We start from the raw sequence: 12,328 nt of genomic DNA, 5'->3' as shown, positions 1-12,328 counted from the left end.
GTCGAGGTACTACATATGATTCCTAAAGGACGATCATCAGGATTGTCATTATCATAACAAGTTTTACTATTCATGTCTCTACTTTGACTACCTAGCATAAATTCCAAAATCACGATTTCATACACTCAATTCTATTACCATCGACATGTATTGAAGACTGCATCTCTTGGCCGTGATGACGATGTCAAGGAATCAGATTCTGGATATGAATGAGACTATAATCAAGTCTCGTGTGGCTTCCTCCTGTTGACCCTCTCACAATACAACTTTGAGTTCAAAGACTTGATGTTTGGCCTGCAATGTGTACACCTGCACTCAGAGAACTCGGCCACTGTCCTGGAACTCGCCATCTTTTGAACCCAGGAGTCACTGCAACCCATCGCTTCCTGATATTTGTTGTTTATGGCCATGTCGATGTTTCTCGAGAAGTTCATATTGGATTCTACCTTCGATATCTTGGAGCTGTCAATGCTAAACATCTATGTATTGAGTTGCACTCAATGATCCGGGCCCCTGTTATGTGTTGTCACCACTGAGACCAAGCTATCTTTGGCCAGATTGTTATTACCTCTTACCATCAGTACTGCAATTCCAGGTTAGCCGCTCTAGAACTACTTGTAGGTTCATTCTTTTTTACATCCTATGTAGTCTCTTCGGCGATAACAGCCAACATCTCTCTACGCCTTGGCATATCATCGCCGCGGGGTCTGAACGCACTAGTCATGGTTTTTTCTCACATCTGCCCCACTTTCAGTGGGATATATATTTGAAAAAGCATTGCTCCTTCAACAATAACAACATCTTTGATGGTCTAACGGTCATGATTTCCGCTTGTCATCATATGACAAAGCGCGGGAGACCGGGGTTCGACTCCCCGTCAGAGAGTTCTGATCTCATGCGAGTACTTTTGCATTTTTGACACTTTTGATATTTTGTCTCTCGAAGTTTTGGGGGCGGATCACGTGCAAGTTCGGGGGGGAAAAAAGGTGTGGGTGGGGTAGTGTCACGTGGTGGATATCCTATCCGTCCCACGCTTTGATAGACCTTCAGGTGAAGCTTATCCCAACCGTTTACTCGTGCAGTCAGAAAGTATGTAATCCCGGTGCTATGAAAACCAGGTTAGTCCTTTTGTAGTTTATTATTTTGTGATAAATGCATCTAGCATCAAAGTTGTATACTTTCTGGTATCACGAGTATTTGGAGTCACAAGAGCTATCAAATATGCTACTGAACATATTTGCCCAAAAGATGAATTCAAGGTCTACTTGGATGATCAAACGTGACTTACCTTCATTGACCCTTTTGACGCACATTGAGCAGGCAATACAGTGAGCTGGGGCAAACATGGCTATTGTAATTCACTTCATGAAAGATATATGAAGACTAGCTAGTATTCGTCAATAAACATAACTCGAGGTATTAAGAAACCCTATGGTATCGAATCGTTTCATGCACAAAGTATTTATGCAGATTGGATTCGGGGCGAGGCAGCTCGCCAGTATTTCGGAGCGCCTACTATTCCCAACCTATTAAGCGTAGATATAGAATATAGTTTTGATAAAGAAAAATGAGTTAAAGACTGAAAATAAAACTTATTCTTTATTTTTAAAGGTTTTTTCCTTTCAATACTTTATATAATTGAACTCATAATATAATTATCTATATACAAATCACATAGCAATATACAAATTGAATTCCTGAGTATAGAAAATATGGTTAATATATGCTATATAAAAATTCCGTGAAATCCGACGCATAAGTTTCTTTCGCTACGCTCCGAAACATAGTAAGACCAACAGTTGGTATCAATAGAATTGACATCAATTTACAACTGCAGGAGGGGAATCGTCTTTGGAGCCTCAGCAACAACCTCAAAGGGGGGTAATAATACCCACCCCATTGCTTACCGAGGATGATCACATGCGTCAAATTTTGAGCTTCTAGCTGAGATATGCTTTATACACTTTCACGAATTCTCTGTTTCTTCTTTAGCTAGTAATTCTTTGTGTCGTATCATAAATTCTGGATTATGGATACCCTACAGAATCAAATTGCATTATTATCGGTGGCAGTCTTGCAGGCTGTGTGCTTACCAGTTGCCTCGCACAGAGTTCAGGTCCGTCGTCCTCCATCCTTGTTCTCGAAACTGAGTGGATCCTACATCAAATCCAACCTTGAACAGTTTGCTTAAGAGAAGGGGTTGTTCTTCCTGGATCTGAATTTGGTTAGGGTTGTAAGACGGCACCTGATCCTGCACTCGATAACCGCGTTGTTGCACTTCTTGCAGGAAGAACATCAGGTGGCTGAAGCGTGCTCCTCCATGATGGCGGGTGGGCTCGTTGGTGCTGTAGGCTTGCTACAATTGCTTCAACTTTCCAGAGTAGAATTGGTTTTAGTACTTATTTGCCATTCTATTCCAATGGTTTTGGATTTATTAGTGATTGATCAAAACCTCCTTAAGCACCTTCAATTTTCCCAAATATTTAAACTATATAATTCAAAGCGTGGGCCTTCTCTTGGGCATTCTAATTTTAGGGTGCTGCGTTTTTTTTATGGGCATGTATGTCGATTGGATTGTCAACACAGCTTTGCCTATCGAGACCCTCGAGAAAACTCTTCCTGAAGATAGAGAGCTTCTAGATGTGATGAAATTGGATGAAGCTGGTAGGATATATATTCAAATTATGATATCACACAACTCACTTGCACCTAGCATACCCGTTGATGACAGCTTCATTGGAACCTCAATCATGCTTACGCTTTCGACATCTTGAGGTTCCATTGAAATGTCGTCTGCATCACTCAATCTTCTTTCAAAACTTACCGGTGGTTGCTTTTCTATAGCAACCGACCGCGCAATTTTAGTATATGGAACTCGTTGACTACTGCAATGTCTTACTTGGACTACAATTCAAGACTTTGTAAAAACTGAGGTTAGTTCTTCTTCAGGACTAGAAACTTTGATCGTGGAAAGTAGTGATAAAAAGATCGAAGATCAGATTTGTATTATGTGAAATCCGTATTTTCCTATGGCTGGAATTTGTGTAATAAGGAGAATATTCGATATCAATATATATGTCAAGAGTGTTCGAAGATGAAAAGTCATAAATGTCAGCATATTTCCAGGCTTATCGGGAGGATATCCTTATGCTTCATTATATACAATTGCGGATCTGGCAACAGAGTTCATGGCCGAGGGTAAGTAGTCTAAAGTGCAATTTAGTATTTCGATCAGGTTCCGTATTGCCAGATCATAAACGAATAGAAGAGTCTGACCGTGTAAAGTTCTGAATTCATTTCTCAAGAGTGAGCGAAGGAAATAATCCTGTTGATAGAAGGGGGTAAATGGATGCAAAAAGATCCTCGGGTTGTATTATCTGTGAGATTGGCTATTGATCAGTGAGCAGTGTCGTGATATCTGACAGATTTGGTAGAAGTATCTTGAACATGTATTCTCTCATCGCCAAACTACCAAAGTCACCTTCATCGCCATCAAGAAATCCGATGGAAGGAAACTCAAGCTTGATATTCAGCACATCAATAACTTCCTCCCAAGCAGAAGATGAGACCCGGAAATATTCTAGCATGCCATGAGAACGAATGACTGTTCGAGCAGGTTGTCGAACAAGCACGAAGGTTTCTTTACATTGTGTGTTGGACTTAAGTCTAGAGTATGTCACTTAACTTCTTCCGCTCTACAGCGGATCGCCAAACAGAGGGAAAACTACTCCCTATAGCACATGTAGCATGTCATATACTTCCTCCTCTCATATATAGGAATGAGTAGATTTACTCCAGACTTGAGCATCCCCCAGCAATATATCAAGATGTTGTCCGCCCTCCGGAGCATAATGAAGCCATGTCAACATTTCCGACCGGCCGGACCACGGATTCCGGGTGAAAAGGTTCAAATTCGGATCCCCGCTTGTGGTGTTGGAAGGCTTTAGAATCTGAGGAATTCCCTCACAAAGGTAATGAGGTCTTGACTAACACTTCACGAAACCCCTCTTTCAATGAACTAATTGAGGGACATATGGTAAGTGCGGCAACGTCAAATCTCCAACGCAACCGTGCTACACAGCTCGGCATATCTCACACCCCTGATTCCAACGCCACATAGCCATGATCCGAAATTCCATCTCAGACAGATCTCAGATCCACGGCTTCCCAATTTCGCCATCGACGACTGTTTCAGAAAAATTAGACATTATCTTTTCGTACGAGCATAATACCTGCATAGACATGACGCATGCTATTTAAGTTAAACTTTAAGATGGGTGGCTCTGTGGTTCAGAGTCCGATCTGTTATTTCATATCGCACTCCGATCCACCCAGCATCGCAAGGGTGCATGGCCAGCATACGATAAACCAACCCATCACATCACCCGCATACCATACGATCACCCACATGGACCGTTGAACAGTGGGACACGATGCTGGGACTGGGAGAAACCCTTCTGGAAGAAGCACCCAAATCTCCTGACTGTCAGACGTCTAATTCCGTCGCCATCCCTGAATCCTGGGGTACATCACGCTTCAGGTATATTGCGTTCCGTCGGTGAAGAAAAGGTCCCCATAACCCTAAGTCGGGCAACTAGACTTGAAGCGGTAAATTCTTGCGATATATTGACGCGTAGATGCACATCATATTAAAGATCGGACGAAAAATTTTAAATAAGGGAGGAGAGGCTTCCCATTTTATTCTCCGAGTGAGGCGCCTATTTCTATTTAGGAGACTTGAGATTTGAGATGTCGGTTTCGAGCGCTCCACTTAAAAGGGAGGTTTATTTCTCCATAGAGAGAGAGATACCTTGAGAGATGTGAGCTTACATGCAGATATGTAAGCAAACCATACTCGCTCACTCGTTAATAATAGCTGCTCCCCACATTATTACCAGGGGATTTCATCCATATACCTGAAACTAGCGAACATTCCGTTCACGAAAACGAGAGACGTCTGTGATTGGCGGAATAGGATGCGGAGATATATTTCTCGTCCTCGCTCATTTTACTATGGGTGTCCAGTTATATTCGTTTGTTTGCCATTTACATAACTTTGCTTGTATAGAGTAGAGATAGTATGTACCTTGTTAACTACCTGACTGGGGGAATCTCGTTTTAGTGCCAGAGAGAAAAAGAGAACGTGCGCGAGTAGTTTAAGAACAATACCGTGTTTGGTCTGTGTGGTAATATCGAGGAAATTATGAATGTAGGGTTTGGGGGTTAAGAATGAGGTATTGGAAGGGTTGGCATTTGTGTTTTTGAATGCAATGGATAATGGGGGGTGGCGATTCGGGATGATGAGATTTCCTTTCTCTTTGCAAAGGAGATGGATGGAATTGAGGGTTTGATATACTTACATGGGTATGCTGGGAGGGTGTGTAACCCCGAGTCGCGAGAATGGATGGAGAGATGGAAGATGGAAGATGGAAGATGGAAGCTGGGAGACAAGTTGAGATTAGAAGGAGTAGAAGGAGATGAGAGGAGCTGACATGAGATCAAACACCAAGTTCCGAATGGTTGGTTGGGTAAGATGGAGGCGTGGGTTTGAAGTACCTACATAGTACCTACATAGTACACACACCCACACACAGCATGCAGAGCATGCATAGAAGTATGTATGTATCACTCAAATTCTGAGACACATGATGCAAAAGCGTTGGGACGGGGGTCGTACTATCTACGTACTTACATGATTTCGAGAAGGAAAAAAAAAAATCTATAAAAAAACCCGTGTTGTGCCAGATTATATATATATATGTATATATATATAATCATAGGAATGCATAGAGGAATATCTTCACCGGAGAAGAGGATGACATGACATGACATAATGTTGTACCGGTACATACATGCTGTACGAGTATTAAGTACATAAATCCACAGACATAAAGAAACACAACACGAGAACCAAATTCTCCGAAGATTTCGAGGAAAATCGGGTTGGATATGCAGTTGCAGTGGTAGTTGCAGTATGCCTTGAGAGCGTGGGGTTGTGTTCGCTTTCGTGTGACTTTTGTTCGATGTTCCTCGAGCTGACCACCGACCGGATGTCCGAAGTTGCGGTCCGTATCTCCTTGGGTGTTGACGGCGTCGTGATGTTTTAAGCATGCTTGTTTGTATATCTGTACCACGTGGACCGGAAAATTTCGTGGGATTTTCTCAAATGTAGATGGAATAGGTCAAAGGAACGATGATCATGGGTGAAAAAAAACTTGCTCGATTCAATAATTGAATGGCAGTTGTAAATTGTCATACTACTCCTTTGCTATGCTGTACTATGCTATGCTAATTCCATTTCATCTCATCTCATCGCATCTCAACTCATGCATCTCTCTCCTCCCTTCTTCCTTCTTCCTTCCTTCCTTCCTTCCTTCCCAAAGTCTCTGGGACTTTATCCAGCCCGAGTAAAAATTACACATTTCCATCTAGGATTTTGCCTCCCCAACACCAGAATCCATCCAAAAAAAAGATCGATCGATCAACTGTAATATAATAAACAGTAACGAGATATTGTAAACATATGCAATGCGCGCTGGCAGAGATAGTAAAGTAGTAAGAAGCAAAGGTATTTCCTGCCAAAATCCCAACCTTAAACGCCTTGCGGAAAACAAATAAAAAAAACCAAATAGCAAGATAGTTAGATAGCCTCCGTAGCGGTCATTGTGTTGTACCGGTATCCCTTCCCAAAAACTCCTGGTGTCCAAAAAAAAAGAGATCGTCCAATTTGATGTTATGGACGAACGAGAGTACGAATCTGAAGATCGTATCGTAGAGTAGAGCGTATCATGGTGTCGAAAGGACAAATAAAATAATAACAAATAAAAAAAGTAGTAGATGAGGAATTCAAGTGTCTATTTCTTAACACTCTTTCTCTGTTTCCCATCCCCATGCCCATCCAGCCCTTTAAGCCCGGGACTACTTGTACTTTGCGAAGTTAATTGGAGGTCTTGGCGGGGCCTCGCGGATGACATTCTTCATGATATCTTCATATCTGACAGGTGCCCTCTCATCGATTGCCGATTGTGTTTCCTGTGTCTTCTTTGTCTTTTCCCTTTCTTCGTGCACATATAAAGGTGCTGTGGAGGATCTCTTCATACTTCCGAATTTGCTATCTTTAGGTGTTCGCTCTTCAACTGTGAGCAAGCTAGTTTTAGACGCATTGCTGTGGGTTAAGGATGATTTTGAAGTGTTGCTGTGAGTGGGTGCCACAGAACTAGTAGTGTATGACAAATTTAGTTTCGGCATACTGGGACGCTTCTTGGTGAAGGAGCGGGTGAGCCCTTGGAGCCCTTCCATGAGACTATTGGGTGTTTTGGGTCGTTCATGATGCATTGATTTAGGGCGACGAGATTGGAAGCTTTGCTCTGGTTCGGGGAGGACTGGAAGAGTATCGGTTCGTGGAGATGGTGTGGGCGAGGGGAATGGATCTGAGGAGAGAAAAGCGTGCTGTGGAGAGGAATTCGAGGCGGCAGAGGTGGGTTGTAGGAAGGTCGTGCTGGAATTGAGTTTAGAGGGTTGTTGCGAAAGGGTTGCGCTGGAGGCATTGGGATGATTTGTGTTGAGTTTGGAGAGGGAACCAAGAGAGGAGATGGAGAGGCGACGAGCGGAGTTTCGCAGTGGTGAGTTCTGTCTAGAGCTTCGGCGTGGTGGGTGTGGCGAAGGGAGTGGTGCTAATGATGCGATATCTGCGACTGAATGACGAATTTGATAGTCTGCCACAGGAGAAACGTTACGAGACGTGGGATTCGAGTGAAAGCTGTTCGGGCGGGGGATTTCTATAACTCGTGGTCTTGACACAAGAGTAAAGGAGACAACTCTCGCAGTAACTTGAGCAGACGCACGGGAGGAGCTTCGAGAAGCATCATAATCAGATGGAGGAGTAGCTTCGAAATCGAGCAGCGAGTCTGTGTCCGAAAGTGAGGCATCTTCTTCGCTCGAAAGGTATAATTCGTGGGGATCTGATATTTCGGATTCTTTTTCTTCCACCACTTCTTTGGTAGCTTTAAACCCATCCAGACACTTCAATTCCGACATGACATTGTTAATTATCTTGGAAGTTCTTTTGCTGTTTCTCTGGGGTATAGTAGGTACTTTAGGCATGCTAGGCTTCTTCTTTAGCCTTGGCCTATTCATTACTGTGGCTTCCATCTCGCTGTCAAGATTTGAATCGTCGTCGTATTCGAAGTTTGCAAAATTTGAGGGTTGTGAAGCTCTCGAGTTTGGTCTTTCGATTTCCAATTCCCTAGATGGGAACAAGTTCTTCATAAGAGGCATGTCGACTTCGGGAAAATAAAGGGACTAAATTATTAAAACGAATCAAACGTCTCTATTATTCGGCACGAAATATCCTTATTCGTCCAGGATATAAAGTACTTCTGTGGGTCCTCGTCCCTGGTACTTTTGAATAGACGAGGTAGGGTAGACAGCTAGGTCGATGCGTTGAGGAGATATGAAAGGATAGGGATAGTTCAATGGTTCGTTGACCTTTGAATACTTTAATACCATGCAAGCTTTATATAATAAAATTGGCAGGAGAGTCAAGTAAATTTAAGTAATGGATATGTATGAGCGTGTATGTATGTGTATACGTGTGAAACTTGTAGTAGTATCGGAATAAAAGATATGCAAGTCTGTCTATCTGGGATATGTCAAGCTATATGTGAAAGTCCAGTCAGATGAAGGCTTCTCTTATCATTAAAATTGTGTTAGGAGGGAAGACCAGTGGTTATACCTGGTCTTGGGTGGTAGTTGAGAACGTACATCGTTTCAAGTTTATGTCCTTTCGCAAAAAGCGAAACCTCGATATGTAATTGGCGGCCAACGCGGGGGAGACCAAGAAAAAAAAAAGGATAACTGGAAATTCTTTTTTAATAATTAATGGGGCGGTAATGTCGAGGTCCCGGAAAAAGACTTTGGGTGAACTTCGATAATATATTTCTATGGCGAGTATTTGATATTGTACGAAGTACTCTAATGAAGTGTGTCGAGTGATGATGTATGTATGTATGTAGGTAGAATTTTAGGAGAGGTGTATATATGAAGAGGTGTATATAGGGAGTAGGCTTGAAAAGTTGCGAGGCATGGGTTTTGCAATTGAATATCCGACCAAGGTAATACCGTCAGAGGAGGAGGATAAGATAGATATAAATTCAAGAGCACACAAAAGGATTTTCTAAATTAAAATTTCTTCTCAAAGATGGGGTAATTGAATCTTTATAAAATTGGAGTCGACAGAGACGGAGAGCCGTGACAATGAGAATGTTATGATAATGATAGGCAATGCAAGTAGCAACTAGGCTCTACTTAACATGCAAAAAATATGTCTAACCCCAAGTAAGTCTTGAATTGATCTGCTGAGGTTATAATGAGGTGATATTTTGACTTCCTGCTTAGCTTCTGAAAAGTATTTGCACATCATATATATATAGACGCGGATGAGTGTTTAGATCTGTACCGTCCGTAATTTATCGTAGAAAACTGGATGATGAATGTTGGCAACTTGTAAGTCAAGGAGGGAGACCAATCGAGCTAGAAAAGAGGCAAGGAAAAAGCAAAAATAATACTATATTTCAAGTTTTCTTAGATTGAGTGTTGCGTGGTTGTTGTTCATGCAAGATGATAGAGTAGACACCAAATCCAATCGTCAAATATGCCTGTCCTGTAGTCTGGGATGGGGGCAGGGAGGAGGGGGTTGATATTGCCAATTGAGTGTGTTGTGTACAAACTCGTACTTATCATAGTCATCCTCATCCTCGTCCTCGTCCTCATCCTCATCCTCCATCTACTGCATAGAGTAGACAGATATACTTTGCAAGGGGGTTTCTTGGATATCTACCTATACTCGCCTAGCTACCTCTCTCTTTCCTTCTCCTCTCATCAAGTTTTCCCATTTCATACTCCGTACACGCATATCAGCCAATTGAATAATCGATAACATCGAGAACACCGATGATATCGACAATATCAAGAGAATAATCATTAATCCATTTGAATCAAAAGTCAAAGAATCCTCACTCGAGCGTTTGTAGGCTGTGAGCTGTGGGCTTATACTTCGTACATACAGACGTTTGCGGCACATCCATCCCACTACGATTTATGCTTTAGATTTTAGATTTTTGAATTTACGTTTTAGATTTTAGAATTCCGAACGAATTGCGAGTATTCCATCCATTCAGCTATCCAGCCATTCGGTCGTCCAACCATCCAGCCAACCACCAGCCAACCACCAGCCACCAAACTACAAAAAAAGAATCACAACTGGATATCACATACATCCACATATCATCCCGCTCCACAGCATCTTACTCGATCCATCTCCCGCCTCCCTCCTCCTGGTTCGACGATTCATGGGAGTGTGTGATATCCATATTCGATATCCACTCTATGACTGGTTGATTCCCATGAACTATTTAAGAGATTTTGCAAGTATACGGATATAGAATATAACAAATAATACTCGAGCATGTTTCTAGGATCTCTATTGCTAAGTTGTGTCGGTATGTCGTATCCTCCCATATCACCAAGGGTTTCCAGCTTCCTCCAGGAAGAATTTTAGCCCCTTCCTCAAACTACCTCCTCACTACCTACCAAGTACTGAAGAATATTCTTGAATAAGCTTTGATTGGTGAATCTTCTGGCTGAGACCGGCGCTTTCTTGGACCACACCATTTTCTTTAGAACTAGAGCAGCTTGAGAGTAGTTCTCTACATATCACCATGCATTCAATAGTTTATATCCCACACCGCTTGAACATAAGGCTAAACAGGCTGAACGGTTTTTGTTTGCCATATTCATTTGTTTGACTGTTTCGTATTGATTCAAATTCACATTTGCATAGATATGCTCTCCGCGATTTAGATCTCTACCTACCTCATACCCAGGTATCTATACATGCAGAGTCAGTCTTGGTGTCTTGGTAGGGAGGATTATCATCATACTTCAATTTCTAGAGTAGCACAAACCAACTCCCACTTCCTTTGAGGAATCCACACATACAACCTCATCGTCATAAGTGATCAAATAACGCCGATCACCGTTTTTTCTGCTCTTTGCTTCATCAAATCGTACAGCACTTTCAACGCACGTACATACAGCACGCACACGATCGTGCTGCATTGGTGCATACAATACAAAACGAAACAAAACAGCAAGAGCAACAGGCTGACAGCAAAAACCTCTATAGAGAAGTAAACGCCAATACTGATACGGTTTCTATTCCTAAACTTTCGCTACGAGAATTGTTTCTCTTTCTCGAATTGGGCCTTTATAACAATGCGACACCCGTATCATAGAATCCCATCATGAGACGTTCCAATGGTTCCTATCAGAGTCTCATACGCCTCAAAGTCCGTGGACCTTCAGCATTTCCTTTGCATCTAATCTGTGCACCCCTATCGTTCAGATATCGCCATATGTACGTTTTGATGCTTGAGCGAACCTCAAAACCACGCTGACAGCTTTCTTTCCAACGCTTACAAAAAGAAAAGAAGAAATAGGTTAAGGATCTGACCGTATGGAGCCACGGGACCCTACATAGATAGTACACTTCGTGGCACTAGATTAATCTTGTTACAAGGCTAACTCTAGTAGTGCTTGACCCCTGGATCATAGCATAGACCTTGGGGGGGGCTAAGCTGTATCCGTGATAATCCATCTATTCACTCTCCTCATCTCCTCATTCTCACTCACACTCACTGGCTCCTTGACAAACAAATACGAACTCACGACTCACGAGTCACGGGATTCAGGAGAACAGACTCGACAGGCTTGATGGTTTGTCATATGATCGTGAGAAATCGATTCGAATTGTCTGTGTGCTAATAAATGATGCTAATGGATATCTATTCTCCACAATCGCTATTAAATGGTGATCGTCCTTTATAATTGCGATAATCGATTTGCTCCTCACTAGTTCCTGACTAGACACCTTTACAGAGTTTTGTATTCCATACTAAAGGCAATAGAGTCAATTTTATCATTTTTCTTCCTTAATGCTGCGCAAACCGACTTCTCACACTCTACCCACGAATATCTACTTCGCACCACAGCAAGAGTCCACCGTGTTGTGTCCACGTTGGAGACTTGGAACACCCACTTTGAAAATACATCCCGATACCATATCGGTACTCTATGCATTTACGACTTATCGCCTTGGCTTCGGCAATGTACTGTTCTCAGGGCCTGCCTCAATACACTCACCAATCACATTATGGAGCGTTGGGACGTGGAAGCAGAGTTTAACCCTAACATAATCCATGCAAGATGACGGGCGAGTGCTTGATTGCTTGACTTTGAACCTGAACCTGAATTTGTTTCTGTATGTATC

General features: G+C 42.3%; 1 protein-coding gene across 1 annotated transcript; it reads right to left on the bottom strand.

Moving 5' to 3' along the window:
- Positions 1 to 6,918: 6,918 nt before the first annotated feature.
- Positions 6,919 to 8,277, bottom strand: EAF02_007353 (uncharacterized protein; the record flags this gene model as incomplete). The annotated part of the gene is made up of 1 exon (XM_038903401.1): positions 6,919 to 8,277. The coding sequence occupies one exon, from the start codon at positions 8,275 to 8,277 to the stop codon at positions 6,919 to 6,921; it is 1,359 nt and encodes a 452-aa protein (XP_038756880.1).
- Positions 8,278 to 12,328: the final 4,051 nt, after the last annotated feature.

This window comes from Botrytis sinoallii, assembly GCF_014898435.1.
Source record: "Botrytis sinoallii strain Bc 23 chromosome Unknown BSIN_012, whole genome shotgun sequence".
Classification (NCBI taxonomy): Eukaryota; Fungi; Ascomycota; class Leotiomycetes; order Helotiales; family Sclerotiniaceae; genus Botrytis; species Botrytis sinoallii.
Note: the sequence above shows the minus strand (reverse complement) of the source record. Positions and strands in the feature narration are given on the sequence as shown.